The sequence below is a fragment of the Antechinus flavipes genome, chromosome 3, assembly GCF_016432865.1.
Source record: "Antechinus flavipes isolate AdamAnt ecotype Samford, QLD, Australia chromosome 3, AdamAnt_v2, whole genome shotgun sequence".
NCBI classification, from domain to species: Eukaryota; Metazoa; Chordata; class Mammalia; order Dasyuromorphia; family Dasyuridae; genus Antechinus; species Antechinus flavipes.
The window spans coordinates 318,523,645-318,544,715 of record NC_067400.1 but is presented as its reverse complement, the minus strand read 5'-3'; the positions used below and the strand labels follow the sequence as shown (position 1 = coordinate 318,544,715).

General features: G+C 38.9%; 1 protein-coding gene across 1 annotated transcript in view; it reads right to left on the bottom strand.

Moving 5' to 3' along the window:
* PDIA5 (protein disulfide isomerase family A member 5) overlaps positions 1-21,071 on the bottom strand; it is a 170,611-nt gene that overhangs the window by 34,407 nt on the left and 115,133 nt on the right. The window contains exon 11 of the mRNA XM_051985419.1: positions 14,425-14,561. Coding sequence (XP_051841379.1) covers positions 14,425-14,561 — 137 coding nt within the window. The remainder of the gene's footprint in view (positions 1-14,424; positions 14,562-21,071) is intronic.

The following is a 21,071-nucleotide window of genomic DNA, read 5'->3' as shown; positions in this document are numbered from 1 at the left end:
ATGAAATTATGATTTATTATCAGTAAATGTGTGATTTATATACCTATTTTATATATTTATATAACTGGGATCACATAAAAATTTCTTGGGCAAAAAGTGATCACAAATGGAAAAAGTTTAGGAAGCCCTAGTCCAGCAGACTATGCAATGCTGCCTTGTAGTCTTTTAGGGGGGAAAAAAGTATACGTATGATATACATAAAGACAAACAAGGACAGACTAATTATAGCTATTTAAAATGCATGGAAAAGTTGGAGTGACTTGAGTTAGCAAAAGATGGGCGGAACTAATCTGGAAGAGGCATTTCAAGAACCTGTCATTTGTAGCAAAGATTGTTGGGGAAACACCTCTGTTTTAGAAAATTTAGGAAAACTAATCATACTAAATAAACATGATTGAAGGATTGTTTAGAATCATTTAAATCCCGGATGGACATCACAGTAGCAATGACAGGGCAGAGGAGGGCAGGAGACCAGTTTACCCGCTTTCCATATTCCCTTATCTACCTCTCTCTGTCACGACTCTCAAAAGACAGCAAATGAGGATTAAATATGAGGGAGAGATGGTTGGTTTTAGACAAAGATTTGAGCCCATCTGCCTTTCCCTCCTTCTCCCTCCACCCTTACTCACACTCATTCTGTGTGTTTGTGTGTGTATGTGTGTCTCTCTCTCACACACACACACAATTAGAGGATTCATAAGGTCAAAATTGGGTCAAGGGCTGGAGTCAACTTTAGAGGTCATCTAATCCAATCCTCTAATTTTATGGATGAGAAAACTGAGGCCCATGGTTATATACTAAGTTGTAGAGTTGGGATCAAAACCCAAATCTTTTAGCTCCAATTTCAATGCTTTTTCTACTGTATATTAAAAGTACAATAGTACTGTACTACTGGAGTACTGCATTTAACTGGAGTTAATGTTCCAGCTAACTGGAGGAGAGAAAGGTGTATAGCTTTCAGAATCATTAGCTAGGGTACAACAAAGTCATTTCCATCACTGTGAAGGTGAAAAGACCAAAGAAAACCCTTCCTCTAATGGAAGACAAAATTGCTTTTAGCATTAAAAAAAAAAAAACCCAAACTAAAACAGTAACAACAACAACAATAACAAAAAACAAAACTCAGAAAAGCAAAGAAAGAACCAGAAAAAGTTCTGTATGGAATAAGAGAGAAACCCAAACTTCCCAATTGCAGGATGCTTCTTTAAAAAGCTGGATTCCTGGGACAGCAAAGTGATGCAGTATAGAGCCCTGAAGTCAGGAGGACCTGAGTTCAAATGTGCTCTCAGACACTTAACACTCCTAGTTGTGTAACCCTGGGCAAATTACTTAATCCCAATTGCCTCAGCAAAAAAGAAAGGAAGGAAGGGAGGGAGGAAGGGAGGGGGGGAAGGAGGAAGGGAAGGAAGAAGGAAAGAAAAAAGGAAGAGAGGGAGGGAAGGAAGAAAGGAAAGAAGAAGGAAGGGAGGGAGGAAGGAAGGGAGGGAAGAAGAGAGGAAAAGAGGGAGGAAGGGAGGGAGGAAGGGAGGGAAGAAGGAAGGAAGGAAAGAAAAGGAAAAGAAAAAAAAGCTTACAGAAGGTCAAGATGACATTTTACAGGTGGAACAAATACCACAGGATAAATCAAGACAACAGTCACTCTGAAGTTATTAAGAGCATAATTTCCTGGAAATAAACATTAATCTCTACATACTAGAAAGTTCTTAGTGAACAGGTTGTGTTCCAAAAGTTTGTAAAGTAAGTTATTCAGAACCTGGAATGATTTTTTTATTCAAACAATGCTTTGGTTTAGGTCAACCTGTCAATCTATAAAACCCCATTTACTCATCAAGTACCCAAAATATAGAGAGTATTAATGGTGCTACCTCAACTATACTGAAATGTTATTTCTCTGGGAAATACTGGCAGTAGTATCAGGGAACCTCGGAGCAGGAATAGGAATGAATGAATGAATGTTTGGTTAGATGCTTACCATATGTTAAGATTCAAATTAAAACTAAGGATACAATAATATAACAGACTATTAGCGTTGGAAGGAACTCAAAAGTTTAACACTTTATCATATCTGCATTTGAAAAGAGAAATCTGTATGCTTTTAAATGTAATAAAATAGAAAGAATACTGGGTTTAGTATTAGTTTAAGACCACCTGAGTTCAAGTCTTCACTGACACTTAGTATCTGTATGACTGTACTCAAGTAACTTCTGAGTCTCAGTTTTTTCATCTATAAAGTGGAGACAATGATTCTTATAGTATACAAGTCAAAGAATGAGGAAAGTGCTTCCCCCAGGAAATGCTTTAAAATGCTGTGTATTTATGTGAGCTATTATTATGACTTCATCTGCTTTCCTACATTTCTTATTTTTAAGTAATATAGTCATAAGTAAAAGGTTGCCTATTTAGAATAAAGGAATCTTTATTGGTAGTTCATTAAATGGAAACAAAATCAGATCCCATCATTTTCCTGAAATAAGTTCTAAAATGCCCAAGAGAACTGAAAGCTAGTTTAAAGGGCTCCACCATGATTAATGGTTAGTGGACCCTCTGAGACTGACACAGCCCCTTTAGAAGTTATTGAATCTTTTCTCCTGATGGTGTGCCCAATAATACTGAACGCAGACAGGACACAAAGAATCTTTCTTGCTTTAAGAAATCTACAGAAAGGGGGATTCCACGTTCCCTCAGTCACTCGTGTGTGCATGACACTGTGAGGAATGAGTGTGACACAAACACAGTCCGTGGTGTCAAACGGTTTTGAGAAAGTCTAATGATATACAGCAACTGCCAACATCCACTTGATAGATGAAATAAAATAATTAAACTGTGTGGCAAGACTTTGATTCAAGTACCTCCTATGGGGCTTTGACTGTGTAAGGGAAGGGTGTGATTGGCAGCAGGGAGTTCTGCCCAATTTTCTTTCTCCCAACTACAGCATGAATGGGTACTTCAGGAGCTCTTCTTTGGCAGGCCAGTTAAATGCAGTGCTCAGTCAGAATGGAGAGAGAAACAATGAGGGACTGGTCATTCTCATCACGGGGCATCTGTTACTTTTTTTTATTTTCAGGCATATCTTATTGTCTTAGAAATTTCCAGTTGGAAGCCTTGCTGTTACCTTAAACTCCACATTAAAACTAAGCTCATTAGCATCTTCCCCCAAACTGGGTCTTTCTCCAACTTCCCTTTCTTTGTTAACAGTCCATCATTCTTCTAGTTACCCTGTCTCATTAGCTTTTCCTTTATTTCCAATAGCCAGTCACCAAAACCCTAATGATTTGTTCAGAATGTCTCACATTTATATGCTTTCCTTTTCATTTTTATTTCAGCTATCTAAATTTTTGCCCTTATGCCTAGGATATTGTAAAATTGTCTTAATGATTCTCTTTATCCTATCCTATACCAATTTATCTTTTTATCTCTTTCTCCTTTATAAAATGAATTTGCAATCAGAAAATATGGTTGTGAATCCTTTCTCTGTGACTGTGTGAACTGTTCTAAGACTTAACTTTTCTGGGTTTCCCTCTCCTTATCTGTGAAATGAGAGCCCTGTATTAGATGACCTCTGGATTCCCTCTAAGCACTAAATCTATGGTCTTATCTTACATATCTTTACATACATCTTTACATACATAAATCAATCTTCCTCTATCACTTTCTTGCACGTAAATCTTCAACCCTGTTTCCTACAGGACAAACCCTATGATTCCTTAGCCTGCCATTCAATGCTCTCCATAATTTGACCCTGGCCTCTCTTTCTTGCCTTATTTACCACTACACTTCTCAAAAAATCTGAAGCTTAAACTACACTGATCTATTATGTTTTCTATATAAGTTATAATTCATTCCCACCTCATCTCACACAGGTTTCACCAATTTGGAATGCCTGCTCTACTTTTTTCCAATTACCTGAATCTTATCAATCAATTAATCAACATATTCTCATCTATAAGTCACTAATTACACTGGCTTCTGGGGATTCAAAGAATGAAACAATTCCTCTGCCATCCTTCAAAGTCCAGATCAAATCCTACTTATTTCAAGTCCAATTCCTAGGGCATTACAGAGCTGGGGACTTCTTGTTTCTTGACTCTTAGCACTCATTCTCTAATATTTCACTTAGCAAATAATCAAAAACTTGTCTTATGACTGCCTTTGAATTTTTGCCTTGTATTATTTAACTTTTTATGTGGGTACTTCTTGTCCTTGGCCTCCAAAAGACCAAATACTTTAAGGACTAGTACTATTATATGTTTTCATAAATCTAATTAGGGTGCTCAAATACTTGCTGGATTAGACTGTTTGATTTAACCTAAGTGACAGAGAAATCAGTTACTATATTTGTACATTCTTCTGGTCTCTGCCTCCCTTCACCCACAGTGCTCAAGAAAACATATATAGGAATACTATCAAAGTGTTTGATTATCTCTTTTTCCTTTTGTTCAATTAAGAAGTTACATCAAATCACCGTGAGCCTGATTTTTATATGATGTTAAAGGGTTTTGTGTATGTGTGTGGGAGAAAGTGGTAGTTTATGTTCAAAAATCAATTCCCAGGATCTTAAATAAAAATGGTAGATGATCTATAAACTTCTGCAACAAAATTTCCAATGAATGGATGACAAGCCAATGAAGATGCTGACTCATAGTTGGTGAAAGGCAAAGCTGAAAGGCTCTTTTCTTCCTCTCTATAGTGTGCTGGTCCTGAGGAGGGGGGAATGAAAAAATATCACCAAAAATTAATGCTGGTAAAGGTATGAATTGGTAAATCATTCTGGAAAGCAATTTAGAACTATGTCTATAAAGACATTAACTCTCCATACCCTTTGACCCTGTGATATTACTCATCTATATCTCAAAAACATAAAGAGAAAGAGACCTAGATGAACAAAAATATTTATAGGTGCTCTTTTTATAGTAGTAAAGAATTGGAAACTACAAGGGTGTTCGTCAATTGGGAAAAAGTTGAACAAATTATGATATGTTGATGTAATGGAATATGCCAAAAGAAATGATAAAAGAGAGAATTTCAGGTAAAACCTTGGAAGAACTGTATGAAATGAGTTAAGTAAGCAGAATTAGGAGACAATTCATATAACAACATAGTAGAGAAAACCAACTTTGGAGGATTTAAGAATTCTGATTGATGAAATGACCAAGCACAATCCCAGAATTCTGATAATAAAAAACACTAGTCTCCACTGGAGAGAAGAGAATGAAAGATCCCTTTATAAAACATGCTCAGTACAGGGATTTATTTTGTGTGACATATTTGGTAAGGTTTTTCCCCCCTTTTTTCCTCCAGTGGGAGGGGCAATTCCCTGTCCCCAAAACAAAATATGAGAAGAAAGGTCATAAAAAACCACAGACAAGCAGACAACTTTGAAAGTTATTGCCAAGCTTCCTTTTGGGGGGTGTCTGTTATACTCTAAATGCCGTCACACTCACTTTCCTGCCCAGCACAACCACCTTGAATCAATTCTTTTAGTGCACTCTTCCCTTTGGCAGTAGGAATTTCAACTTCCTATCTAGTCCCAGGCCCTTCAGTTCCTTTAGATTCAATATATTTCAATTAGTTGTCAGGACTTACTAAGTGTCTATTGTATGGGGCACCAAAACTTTATGAGGTTCTGGCTGAAGAAGGCCGTTTTTGGAGCCTGCATGGCATAATGGTTAGAGTGCTAGACTCAAAAATCAGAAACACTTGAGTTCAAATCTTCCCTTTCACACTAACTAGCTAAGTGGCCACTAGTAGAACTCAGCCTGTTTTTTTCATCTTCACAATGAGGGTACCACCTTCCCAGCAAAGTCTCTCATGTTCACAAGTCTGGAGCCAAAGTTGATCTTTCCCCTCTCACTTTGCATCTCAATGAGTAGCCAAGTTTTATTTTGGAGTCAGAATTAGCATCTCTTGCTCTTCACTCATACAGGTTACCCTAAAATAGGCCCTTTTCACCTCTTACCTGAATTACTGATAATCTTCTAGCTTCTCTCCTTCCAGCCTCTGTTTCCTCAAACTACTTTTCCCACTGCTGTTAGATTAATATTTATAAAACACAGATTTGATCAGCAGAGCTCCAGAGTCATATGGATGGGAGCTTTGATTTCTGTTAGGAGATGGAGGCTGGAGGTGGCCTGTTATGGAGGCTGAGGTCAAGAAGAGATAACTGTATTACAACTGTAAACAAGAACCGCGCCTCTTTCCCAAAATATCTAGTTAAGGCAAGAAAACGCTCACCCAAGGTGCCTAACAAGTTCAAATTTTTCTAGATACAAAGATACATTCCCACCAAAGACAAAGAAGGGGTCATTTCCTCATCTACTCACTCTTTACACTTCCTTCCCATCCCATTGCCAGACATAGCTTAGCAAAAACAATGGGGACTGGTATCGGATGGGTTTTCAACTGCACTTCCTTTCTGCCCCCCAGTTTCCTACCCACAGTTCATTAGCTGTTTCCTGTGTGTGCCACCAAGCAGTGAATGAAATAGCAACTTTAGCTTTAAAACTAGAAATCAACGCTATCATTCCTGGGTTATGTCAGTCATTTGTCCTATGAGTTCAGTCACCTTCTCCTTTGACTTCACTGAACATACTATTCCTCCCTACACACTATTTCCAATATGTGCTGTCCTCTCCTAATTAGAATGTAACTTCCTTGAAGGCTGGGACTGCCTTTGTATTGTTCTCTAGTGCTTAACTCAATTCCTGGCATATAGTAAGCATTTATTAAATGTTTTTTCATTCATTCATTTAATTTTATACAGTGGGAGTCAGATGGTTCATCTGTGCAAACAAAAATGGATTGAAAGGAGGTAATGACTTTGAAATGGGGAGGGGAGAAAACTTAGATTTTGATCTGATATGTCCAGGGAGGGCATTATATGAAATTCTAAATGTGCAGGATAAACCTGCCTCTGAATGGGGATGCTCCTCAAAAGTAGGGTGTGTAATTTTCTAATAGAGGCAGCTGATGGTACAGGAGATAGAGAGATGGGGTTGGAAGCAAGAAGACCTAAGTTCAAATTCAGCCTCAGAAACTTATTATGTGATTTTGGGCAAATCACTTAACCTTGTTGCCTCAGTTTCCTCAACTATAGAACTGGGATAACAATAGTATCTATTTCTGGCTTGTTGAGAGGGTCACATGTGATTAATATTGGTAAATATTAGGCCCTTGGTAAAGGATCTAGCTTTGTGCCTGGCACATTATTGGACACTCTACTAAATACTTACTCTTCTTTTCTTTTCCTTCACTGTATAACACTAAAACCCAATGTCTGTCAGTTTATAATATAATGGAAACTTAAGAGTTAGGTTATCCCTTTGAAATCAGATTAACTACCTCCCAACCAATACAGAAATTCCTCCTACAACATCCCTGACAACAGCAATAGTAATACTATCTCTGCTAGAAAACTCTGAGTGAGGGACTATGGGGACATCTGCTTGAACTCTCCACTGGTCTCTGAGAAAGACTTGTCTTTCTTGAACAGATAACTCTGTTTTTCATTTTGAAGAGGACCAATGACATCACAGAGAGATAGCTTGTGAACTGGATGTAAGGGAGGCCGACGTGCAGAGTCATCAGGCTCCCCCTCTTTCCAAAGTCAAAGGAGCAAGAGACAAGTCAAAATGAGTGGGAATGGCCCGGGGTGCTGGGACGATCTGGGCGTCTCCAATGTCTGACCATGCGATAAGCATCCGACAGCACCTTCTATAGCCTTCACAGCCACAGGAACAAATTGCTCTGTTCTGATCATTCTTTACATGTTTGGGGTAGACATCCCCTTCCTCACTGATAGCCGTGAGGCTGTGGTTGTAGCCTGTCTGCCTAGACATTTTACCAGGATTCCTGGAGCCACATGTGCAAGTTGGGGGACAGCAAAGATGGATGAGCAATCCTGAAAAGGGCTGTCTTAGCCCTCCCACCAGAGGGACTAGACACTCCACACATCCTGATGGTCTGATAACATGATCACTGAAATGAGCAAGATAGAATAAAAATGGCTAACAAGGAAATGAAACCAACAGTGAGAAGATGGTGAGAGAGCACTTAGCTGCTTTCATTATGTTTCAGTCATAAGGCTTGGACAAACTCTCTCTCAGGATCCTGAAAGAATGGGCAGATAATACTACTAGGCCACTGACTGTAATCTCTCAGAGAGAGCAGAGCACTGCTCTAGGAGTTAAGTCAGGTAAATGTTGTCCTGATTTTTCAAGAAAGGGAAGAGGATAAATCTTGAAACTATACAAGATTTACTTTGAGCCCTGGTAAAATTAAGAATATATTTAAAGGGATGGCTTGTGGGCATTTAAAGTGGAAGTGATTACTAAGAGACAGTACAGCTTTATCAATACCACGTTTAGCCAGACTAATCTTTTTTCTTTTTGGTCAGGGTTACTATACTAATAAATCAGGGGAATGCTGTTGGTACTTTTTATTTGGATTTCAGCAAAACATTTTTAAAGTTTGTATCTTTCTTTTTTTGTGGATAAGATGATATGTGATTGATGGTAGTATAATTAGATGGATTTTAAACTAGTTGTATAAGGCCCAAATAATAGATTCTATTGCATCATTGTCAGCCTAAAGGGAGGTCTCCCCTGATATGTCTCAGAGATATAATTTTGTTCCTGTTCTATTCAATATATTTATCAATGACATGGATGGAGACATGGATAGCAAGTTTATCAAATTTGCAGATATTTCAATGTTGGGAGGGATAACTGACATACTGGATGGAATAATCAAGATCCAAAAGGATTCTGACAGGATAGAAAGATGGGACAAATCTAGTAAGATGAATTTTTAAAAGGAATAAATGTAAAAGACTTAGGGGAGATAGGAGATGACATGAGAACTGTCTTCAAGCATTTTGTAGGGCTTTATTTTGGAAGAAAGATTAAATTTGTCTTGTTTAGTCCCAGGGTAAAGAATTAGGAGTCTTGGAAAGAACTTGCAGAAAAGAAACTCTGGCTCAATGTAAAGAAAAAATTCTCAAGAATTAGAGCTCCCCAAAAGTAGAATGAGCTTTCATAGTGGGCACCAATTCCCCAACACTGAAGGCAGAGGCCACACAACTACTTACTGAAGATTTAAGAAAAGATTCCTGCTCAAGTGGGGTTTGGACTCAATGACGTCTGAGTGCCCTTATTGTTCTTTGGTACTGAAGATGGTTAATAAGTTCTCTTATGTCAAAGCAAAAACAGCTTCCTTATAATTTTCACCCTTTTTCTTAGTTTTCCCATTGGAACAAAAGATAACAAAAGGCTACCTTCAATTCCATGTGATAGCCTTTTAAACAAAGCTCTCATAAGCCTAATAGGACTCATCTCTTTCAGGCTAAACAGTTCTTTCAACTAGCTTTCTGACATGAAAGACAGCTCTTCCCCTTGCCAAGGTAAACCCTTCTACATGTAACCCTGATCTCATTCTATCTCATCACCTTCAGCAGACTGTCCCCCCAACAATCTCCTCTACATCACGGCTCTTCAATCAATGTCATCCTGTCTACTGGTTGCTCAGCTACCTACAAACATGTCCACATCAGCCCCATCCTCCAAAAACCTCCAAACTCACCTGAACCCACCATCCCCACTATTGCCCACTATCTCCATTCCTCTTCTTAAATAAACTCTAGGAGAAGGCTGCCTCCACTTCCTCTTTTCTAAACTCTCTGTCTGCCCTCTGCCCTCATCATTTTGCTGAAACTGTACTCTCCAGTTACCAGTAATCTCTTGGCAACTACCAGACTGTTCTCACTCCTCATCCTTCTCATACTCTCAGCAGCCTTTGATCCTGGGGATCACTCTCTTCCTGGTTACCTTCTTTCCTCTGGATTTCTGGAACATTGTTATTAATTCTCTGACCCATCTTTTCCGTCGTCTTCTCTGAAATCTTTACCCAGATGGAGCTCACAAACTATAGGTGCTGCCTGAGGCTGTCCTGGACCCTCTTCTTTTTTCCCCCCTCTATTCTATCTTGCATGGAGAGCTCATTAGTTTTCATAGGTTTAGTTATTGTCTCTATGAAGATGATTTCCAAATCTAAATACCTCATCCTAATATCTCTCAAACTTAACATGTCCAAAACAGACTAATTATCTTTGCTCCCAAACCCAATTCTCTTCTAGCGTTCCCCAGGACTGCTGAGGACACCATCATCTTCTTAGTCACCTTGGCTTAGCGCCTCAGCATTGTCCTTGACGGTTCACTTGTACTTGTCCCACACAGCCAATCTGTCGCTGTCTCGTCCTTTCAAGCTCCATATTTCTCTCTACAAGCCTGGACTATGGCTAGAGCTCTCTGGTTGGTATCCCAGCCCCGAGGCTCTCCTGACTCCAATCTGTCCTTCACTCAGCTTCCCAAGTGATATTTCCAAAGCACAGGTTTTGCCACATTATTCCCCTCCCAAATCAACTTCACTGGTTTTCTCTTGCTTTTATGATCAAAATATAAAATCATCTGCTTGCATTTTAGGGCCTTTACCGCTAGGTCCCATCTTACCTTTCTACTTTGGGATGCACCCATGCTAGCTTTTTTCCTATGACCTTACCTCTCACCTCTGTCTGGTTTTGGCTGATCCCATACATCAAGTGCTCCACTGCTTCCCCTCCACCTCCTGGTTTCCTTCAATCCTCAGCTCAAATCCCACTTTCAACAAAAGTGCTTTCTTAGTGAGAATGCCATCTACATAGGAAATCATAAAAGAAAACTGCCCTGATATTTTAAAATCAGAAGATAAAATAGCCATTGAAAGAATCCACTGATTGCCTCATGAAAGAGATCCCAAAATTAAATCCCCAAGGAATCGTGACTAAATTTCAGAACAGTACCAAGGAAAAGATATGTCAAGGAGCCAGAAAAAAAAAAAAAAAAACAATTTAAATACCAAAGAGCCACAATTAGGATTACCCAGGACCTAGCAGCTTCCATCTTAAAGGATGAAAGGGCCTGGAACCTGATATTCTGAGAATGCCATTTAATTGCATTTTATATATTTTATACGTCCAGAATTATTTGCATGTTGTCTCCTCCATTAATATGTGAACTTCTTAAGGGCAGGGACTATACTTAAGTCTTTCTCTATATCCTCTGCCCTAAGCACAGGAATAATTTAATAAATGATTTTTGACTGACTAATTAACAGATTCTTTACCATCCTGATTATTCTTCAGTTTGAAAAATGTGGCCCTCAGATCTGAATAAGCAACAATCTAGATTTGGAATAAAAATTGCTGGGCACAATGCGACTATTTCCTCCCACCATTTGATCAGCCCATATCCATTAATATAGCTTAAGGGATTGTGTTACTATTTTAGGCCCTCATGTCACTGTGATGTCACACCCAGCTTGCAGTCAGTTAATACCTGCAAATCTTTTCATATGTATTATGTTATGGCAAGACTCCCCTGTTTTAATTGAATCAATTGATATTTTTAACCTAAATTCAAGGCTTCACTTATATCTCTTTTCAATTTAATCTTATTAGTTTTGCCTCATCAATTATGCCTGTCAAGACTGCTATGGACACTAATTTTATCATAAGAGTTATTGCTCCCAGCTTTGTGTCATTTGTGTCGATAAAAATGTTGGACAGGACAGAGTACTGGGACATAGTCCTAGAGAAACCAACTTTTAGATTCAAACAGATCAAGTGAGGGTAGCCATTCAATAGCTATGAATCCAAGAGCCAGGGTCTATTAACCCATCTTTTTTTTTTTTTTTTTTTTTTTAATAATTTCCATGAGGATGTGTGTGGGTGTGTGTATGTGCACCTGCCTGCTTATTTATTCATACCTCATATGGCTTCTATCAAATGCCATGGGGGAATCCAGATACATTACATCTATAACACCGCCTGATCTCCCAGTCAACAAGGGGTAATGAGATTCTTTTGAGAGCCTGATGACCTCAAATTCCCATCTTCCCCAAGTCCTCATAGAATGTTTGATAACCTGTTCTGGAAATGTTCTGGGGATAGACAGCAAATTCTGGGGTTGTAATTTGAAAGGGGGATGTCTGAGCTCACTCATCTCCAGTCCACTTACACCTCCCTATCTGCTGTGATTTGTTCCCCATGATTACCAGCAGTAATTCTTCCTTGTACTCTTGAAGCCCTGGGATAGGATTCCGTGGACTAAAGAATCAAAATCATTTAAAGGACCTAGATGTCATTTTGCTCTTTACTTACCTATCAGAGTTCCCTATTCCTTCTTTAAAATGCTGCTTCTACCCTTTTCAGTTAAATAATTATTTTCCTTGATGGAGAAGAAATAAATGAATATTTGGAGAGGATTAGCTAAGGGAGGGTCATGGTCACCCACAGGAGTTCTTTAGCAGGCAGGTCAAAACAGCTCTGCTAGCCAGCCTTGCTCCCTCTCATTCTGCTAACCAAAGAAAAATAAATTCACACTTTAGAGTGTGGGAGAGTAGAAAGAACAGTTGATTTGGAATCAGAGGCTGCATGCTGAATAATATCTATGGAAGATGACCTATAGGGCAACCAACAGATTGCATCATACATCACATCAGAGAAATTATTTCTATTCCTCTTTGCCTAATTATCACTGGACTTCACCTTTATGATCCAAGAAGAGATGACAGTATTGGGAAGAAAAAGGTGGGAGTCAAGCTGCCTGTTCTCAAGTATGGGGCAAATATCAATTGCTGCAGTGATATGCAAAAGATTGCCAAAGGAACAAGGCCAAAAAATATTTATTTCTCAACCAAGAGTGTTAATATGGTGCAATAATATTTTGAAGAGAGGTATGAAATTTATTCTCACCAATTTGGAGCCCTAGAACATAAGTATTTTACAACAATTTATCATTTTTTAATAGAGTATCTCATATGCCACGAAAGCCCTTCCTTCTGTACCAGGTGTGCTACATATATAACACAACTGGTTTTAAGCATGTGCAGAAACGTTGCTGGGCTTTGTCTGCAGAACAGAATTCTACAATTTCTGACCTTTACTTGAGTGTGGAGCTTACTTAGGAGATGGAATAGGATTGTGGGGAGACAGATTGAAGCAGACAAGTCTCACAGAGCTTCCCAAGCTAGAAATAGTAGTCAAGGACCTGCTGTCCTCTGTCTTTACTGCTGGTGTAGGTGACGGGGAGAGAGGGGGGTGGTGGTGGAGGGAGGAGGGAAAGGAGCAGGGAGGGACCATTTTCCTCCAGCTATAGGGAAGTAAATTGCTTCTAAACTTGCTTCCATCAGCAAGTCTGGGAATGGCCTGGAGAGAACTTTTTAGCCAGCGAGATGACTGTAATACTGCCTCTGTCCTAATGAGCTGACTCTAGGGGATGCTGGGGAGAGTTCCTGAATAAGAAGCATGTAAAAAGTTGATGGAATGCCTCCCACACCAGGCTTTTCTATTTGTTTGTTTGTTCCTCCCCCCCCCCAGTCTTTACCTTAAAGCACTGACCTCCTCTCCTAGTTGATTCATTCTGATTTACCATTTACCTGATATAATAGGGAACATTTTTCTCTTAAAGCCTCAATCCCCTCTCTCTTGTGCCATGATAACAGAAGAAGATTGCAGAGATTTCTAGCATCAAATTCAAATGTTTATAAAATCCTGGGTTTTTAGGGTTATCCTGTTCATTACTTGGACTTCCTCATGTTCCATGATTGCCTGACTGAGGCTTTCTTTCAGATAGGAAAACGTGTCTGACATAAGTTACTTCCAGATGGAGGCACCTTCCCCACTGCTCTCTGCCAGGGTAGGATCCCTCTCTGCTCCCTAGGAGTTGTTTCTCATGTTTTAAAATCTCTTTTGTTCTCCTTCATCCATCATTTGCTGGCTTGGGTTACTTACAAAGACATAGGAGAGAGATTAGGGTGGAAAGAGAAGATGGCCTGGGGTCCAAAGAAGCTACTCTGCTTCTAGGACTGAATCCTCAGCTAGGGCCAAGGTTGCTCTATCTTTGGTGTTTTTCTCTAGGGCTATTTGCTCCATGGAGTGCTACCCAGTCAGCTAATTCCTGCTCCTGTCTTGAGGACTGCATGGAGCCTGGCAGTGCTCACACAAGTTCACAAGTTTCGGAAGCTAATTCAAAGCTGTCCAATAAATAAAAGAACGTATTACATGACTTCTGTATGCACCATATTCCCTTCCTTTGCGATACTTGGCACTGAAATGGCTTTGCATTTCCAAAGTACATGTTGAGTGAATTGGTAGAGGGACAGGGAGAACTCACTCATAATTCCTAACTCAGTTAACTCTTTTTGAGCATCTACTGTGAGAGTATAAGTGTGTAATTACATCTGAAGAGAAGAACTCAGTACAGTCCCGTGCACACTGAACAAAGACTTGTGTACGCTGACTATGACGAAAGGTTGATTTCGGTGGCCACGTTTGATGGCAGGGATCCTGGGGGAGAAGGTGAAGAGTTGGGGGAAGAAAAGCATTCCACTCACATGGGGCATGAAACATGATGAGGACAGAGGAGTGCTCCTTCACAAACTTGTCAAAGTCTTCGTCGGTCAGGTGATAAACGACGCTTCCCTCGTCTGCCCAGGCAGCCTCGGGGACCTGGGGCTGTGGCGCTTGTGGACTGGAAGACCAAAAAGAGGTAGAGCTCAGAGGATGTCATTCGCCAGCCCCGGGCTACAAAAAAGACTCTGCTTTCCTGCGCAGACCCAAGCCCACCTCACTAATCTCAAGCAACAGTCACAGTGACTATGATGTTGAAAAAAACTAAAAGCTATCCTTGAGATGAGACTTATGGCAAGAAGAAAAGAACGACAGAGAGCCTTTCCTCTCCCTCTGCTCTTTCCCAAACTGATGAACTTTGCTGTTATCCTATTACACAGAGTCCATTTTTATTTATGACTCAGAACTTTTTATTTATAACTTATTTTTATTCATTTATCAGCTTAGGAAATCTTGCCTCCTCTCCAGGGTTTAGGGGTTTATATGCTTTCTCTCTTTAGCAAAGTGTCAAGAATCTAGTGAGAGCAAGAGAGCCATTGTGAAAGGTGGCTCCTTTGTTCATCTCACTGTGTGGGGCTCGGGGAAAGAAGGAATAAAAAAGATAAATTGAGATTAGTTAAGACTAGGTCAGGCAAGGGCATAGAGGGAAGAGGATTAGGATGAAGGTGGGACCCCTGAGAAAATGGTTGCCTGCACAAGGTAAGGATAAGTCACCACAAAGGAAAAGGCCCACAAGACAATGGAGACTGTGAACCTTCACTATGACAAGGGATTTACGTGGATTCTCTACCCTGACAAAGTGTAAAAGCTCTTAAGTCCCCGGATGCAAGATTGCCCTGAAGCTCAAAATATCTGCACTGGTGACACATATTCCCAGTTGCTTCCCTGCCGCAAGCTTCATTTTCTAAACTGTATGTTTGCTAATACTTAAAATCCATTTATGCTGACAGATGCAAAATGTGGCCGTTGCTATCTGCTTGGACAAGTTTTAGCAGCAAAACCAAGGTTCTGGGAGAAGAATGTTCAGAATTTTGTGATCAAAAAAATCAGAATGCTCGCCATTTCCCACAAGTTAGCTATGGTCTTGTCCTCTGACCCCAGATCTCATCATTAGGCATAGATGGGAAGGGCCTCAGAGAGAGACAGAAAGGGCCCTTCTGCACCCTAATTGTACAGAAGCCCTTTGGTGATTACAGAGAACTGGGAATAAAGCAAGGGTATCCTCTGAGTGAGAAAAGAAAGATCTGATAATAGTAGGGTCAATAGTCGGTAGTTAATGAAGATAAATGAGCTGAGCAAGTTACTTCATCTTCACTGAGCCCATTTTTCATCTCCAAAATAAAGGGATTGGACCTGGCAGCCTCTAAGATCCCTGACAGCTTTAAGTCTACAATTCTGTCAGTGTTCCTGCATTCTTAAGAAATGATGAATGTGACAAGTTCAGAGAAAGATAGGAAGACTTGTATGAACTGATGCAATTAAGTAGGCAGAACCAGAAATACAATGCACACAGTGACAATACTGATGTAAAGAGAAAAAATAACAATGAAAAAGAAATTGAATCTGTATTTAACTATAATGATGAAGCTGGTGCCTAAAAAGAATTGAGGAAATTTATTTCCTTCCTTTTTTTTTTTTTTGAGGTGGAGGACTACATATGTGGGTTACCATTAGATACAATTAATTTAAATAAAGTGCTAGGGTTGGAGTCAAGAAAACCTGAGTTTAAATCGCCCCAGATACTTAACTAGCTTCAAATGCAAAACAGGGAAAATTTTAGCACTTACCTCTCAGGGTTGTTGTAAGGATCAAATGAAATAAATATTTGTAAAGCACCTAGCACAGTATCTGGCACATAGTAATATATTTCTTTTCTCCTCTCCTCTCTTTGACTGCTTCCCCCCGCCCCTTCTTTCTTTTAAAATCTTTGTAACAAGGGAAAGCTTGGTGGGTAGGGAAGAGAAACAAGATATATTTAGAAATAGATGGGATGTGAAAACAAATGACAAAAAAAGATATTTTTTTTAAAGGGAGGCACACAGAAGACTTAAGAATACTTCTGTAGCCTTAATTGTCCTATCTCTATGGTAATCACAGAAAGTCTGCAGTCACGCTGCTTCTGCATTCTTAGGTAGTTTCAATGACTTCTTCTAAGCACCTCTAGTTGCAGGGAGTACAAAAACAGCCAGAGGGCAAGTCATTTTGGTCGCAGAATGAGGCTCATTTCTGTATTTCTGATTATTTCATACCTCTTTTTCGCTCTACTTGACTTCTGGATCCCGGCCCTTTGCTCATCTTCCCAGCAGGTTGGGGCAGATTCTTTTCTCTGTACCTTTGTAGCTAGAGCCTTAGCCTGACAAATGATACCCTGAACTTCATCTCTGCATTGGTTCCTCGGTTCTTGGGTGTCTGACTTAGCCCTACCAGAGTTTTTATGACTTGCTTCAGCCAGTTGACCCCACAGACTCACTTTTTGATTGGACTTCTTGCTTTCTGGCCACCTGTACCCATGGAAGGTTTAACCTTGGGCTTGCTGACTGTTTACATGCCTAGTTTAACTTTGTTATAAGTTATTTTCCAGTGTTACGGGATTATGAGAAGTTTGAATTTCCAAGATAGTCTAATGATAGGCACACAAGAAAACACAAATGAAAAAAGAATGTAAAACCATATATTCAGAATTTCATATCAACAACAAATCTCTTGGGGTACTATATGACCTCAGTCATATATTTCTATTTCTTCCATTCCTATTTAAAAAAAAAAACCTTACTTCTAGAACTTCTTTTTCCTTCTTTTTTTGTTTCCTGGATATTGACAACCTCACTCTTTTCTGCCAATAATCTTCCCTTCATCCAAAAGGTTACTGAATCTTGGTATTTTCCTTACTTATGTGACCAAATGGAAATATGAGGCCAAAAGACCAATGGAGTTTACAGGATGAATCTATCCTGGTCAGAAGGTCACTGTGACTAAATTTCTGAAATTCAAATTTTATTAAAAAAAAAAACTTTATATTTTTTTTCCTCAATACAAAATCTGTCTATGTATGTTATTAGCATTTTCAAAAGGTACCAAAATGTCTGTAGAAACTATTTGGTCTGAAAGCTGCTATGTTAACTCTGGCTAATCTCTCACCTTGAGGAAAAGTTACCTATTTGTTCTAGGGACAATATTTCACATAGCTCCATAGAAGTTAGTGATATCTGCAGATACTTTGGGAACTCAGAACCTAGTATTTTCACTTTTTTGTTGTTGTTTGCTTTCTTGTTTTTTCCTTCTCATTTTTCCACTTTTGATCTGATTTTTCTTGTACAGCATGATAAATGTGGAAATATGTTTAGAAGAACTGCACATATTTGACCTATATTGGATTACTTGCTATCTAGGGGAGGGGAATGGTGGGGAGGGAGAGAAGAAGAAAAATTTAGAATACCAGGTTTTGCAAAGGATGAATGTAGCAAATTATCTTTGCCTGTATTCTGAAAAATAAAAAAAGCTCTGATTGGAAAAAAATCACTCAGAATTATGTTTAGGTAAAAATATATTATCATTTATTAATTTAATTCTAAATTCCTGGTCTAGATAATTATCAAAGGAGTTAGACAAAGAGGTAATGAGGGAGTAAGGATTGAGCTCTTCAGCACATAATTCTTATACAAGTACACATAGTCCAAGATGGTACTCCACAGAGTGAGAAAGAAAGGGTCAGCATGGTTATGATCAACAAAATCCATTCTGGAAATATTACACAAACACAGATGAGAACTCTCAAGTTCAGCTTTAGAAAATTATCCGGAGTCCCCCACAATCTTCTGGAGGTTATACCACCTCTCCCAGCCCTCATTCCATGACATCTGGAACAGATGGTTGTTGATATCTGAGTATTTTATTTCACACACTTGAGGGGAGTTATGAAAAGTAACAGTTTTCGCTGGTTCTTGTTCACTCTTTGCATATTTAAATACAATTCAACCGAGAGCTTTGGTCAGAATAGGAAATATAGATCAACTACAATGACCTATGGCTAGAAAATCCAAAAGGATGGGATTGTGGTTATCCAGCCAGACTTCAACAAATGTAAATTGGGATTGAAAACAGATGGTACATCAATGATATCTAGCTCCTAATCAGTCTGGCTTCCTGGTATAGGTGAGGTAGGATACTTGATGTTCTAGCCCAGAACAAAGTGGGCTACATAATCCCACTTCATGAATATACCATCTTATAGATTTGTGACTTTGCCCCTCTCAGCTCCAATGCTCTCCATCAAATCTTCTTCAGAACAAAAATTTCTCAAATTAGAATTCTCAGGTAATACAAAGCAGCTTAGAGTTCATGGGGATGAAAACCACCTTTTCTTAGGCCAGTCTATGTGTTCTAAAGGCATATAAAGCCCCACCCAGCATTAGGATATGAACATACCTAAGTTACTCTGGAAATCACCATATCATTAATTTTTAAATATTTCATCTTGGACACAGTAAACAGGGAGTCAAAAAGAACTGGCTTTAAGTTCAGTCTCTGACAAAACTCAAGAAAACCTAGATTATATTTACACAATTGGAAAAGGACTAAAAGATGAGTGAAGGGCTAACATTTGAATGAGGGAAAAGAAACAAGTGTCTGTTTAATACCTTCAAAGGATATCTCGGAATTTTATTAAAGAAGACAGGCTGGGGGTAGACTGATTCTGTTCTGAAGGTTTTAAAAGGGAGAAAAGAAGGTAAGGTAAAGAAATAAACATTTTAATGTAGAAAGAAGGGAGTGGAAAGAAGGAAATTGATATTTTTATTATTGGTTTGCTGAAGAAAGTGGACACAAACATGCGAGGAAGGAGTGGGGGAGAGTGAACATCAGATGGACTTCATTCCTGCCTACACTGGACAACTTACATTAAAGAATTGGTTCATGTAGAAATATAACAAGCTTGGTAGTAAAACAGGCAAAAACTGGGGAATGGGAGTTTTAAGAAAGATTAATACTGGAGAGTTGCAAACGAAACAATGCCTCGATAAAAGAAAAAAAGAAAAGATTTATTAAGGGAACACCCTATCAACTGGAAAATGGTTGGACAGACTGGTGTATGAATACAATGAAATATTGTTGTGCTGCAAGACTAATCAGAGCAATGGTTAACTACCTGTCTAGAGGATCTAATGATACATGTTACCAATTGCCACACAGACACATGATGAACTAAAGTTGCAGAATGAAACACATGACATAGTCATACTGTGGATTTGTTTTGCTTAACTGTGCTTATTTGTAACAAATTTTTATTTTCTTATTTCCACTTTCAACTGGTGTAGGTTTAGGCAAAGGGATATAGATGGTGATGTCAGAGAAAAGAAAAAAAAGGGAGGGTCATTGAAATAATTATTTTAAAACTTTAATTTAAACATATGCAGAGAACAGAAGGAAATTCAGAAGAATGCAGAAATAAGTGGGTCAGTTTTGAAAGCAATGTGTTGAACTTATAATTTTTTTTAAAGCCAAGTTACTATTTGGAAAAAAGTTTCTTGGTTTTATATATGACACTGTTTTTGCTTTATATATGAAAATGTTTATTTGTGTGTGTGTTCTATTAAGTTCAGAATAAAAACCTCTATCTAAATCTCAAGCATCTTAATCCATCAAACCCTTCATTTCCATTTTCATACCCTGACTACTGTTTACTGTGAACACTGATGACAATTGGCATGAGCTGCCTTACCTACTGTCTATATTTCAACACATCTTTATTTCTAAATCTAAGGATTTTCCTCCAGTTTCAGAAGAAAGGGCTGACCCTCCTCTTAAGGTTAATTTCTTTTTCAGTATACTGGATCACATTCTTTCCTAAATCCTTAGGGATTTTCTAATATTGTTCATATTTTTCCAGAACTTTCAATCTCTTTCCACTAGTTAATTCTATGTTCAAATGAGCACAGAGCTCCCATTTTCCTTGGTCTTGTTTCCTGCTCCTTATTAGCTAAGTTCTTTCCTGCATTTTGTAACCAAACTTCCCGAATGAGTGACTATTATACCTCCCATTCCCTCTTAAACTCCCTGTGATCTGGCTTCCATCCCTCTCACGCCAATGAAACACATTCTCAGAGTTCATTAATTACAAGTTAATTGACAATATCTTCTACCTTAGATTCTCCTTGACTTCATAATCACTGGACCAAAGATTTAGAACTGGAGATGATTTTGCTGCTGCCTGTCACCTCAACCTTGAACTTCTTTTTCCTTGGTTTCTATAATATCACAATATGCTAGATAGCTTTATTTTTTCCACTCACCCAGCTGGTGGTAGTAACCCCCAGGATCAATCCTCAGCTCTTTTTGAAGAAAAGAAACATTAATTGCTTCTTATAGAATGTATATCCTCCCGGAGCTTTGGCAAGTATTTCGACGTTGATGGCTTTTCAGTTATTCTAGCCTAACTGCTCTCTCTCAAGCTCCAGCCCAATATTTTACCCTGCCTACTTGACATTTCTTCTTAGATGGGTCTGTGTTCTCCACAAACACAACACTTCCCAAACTTATCTTCCTTCTTGCTAATTTGGTTGGATGGCCTTGTTTGTGAAAATGGCACTGACAAGGAATTACAGAATGGCGGAGCTGGAAGACAGCTGAAAGGCAA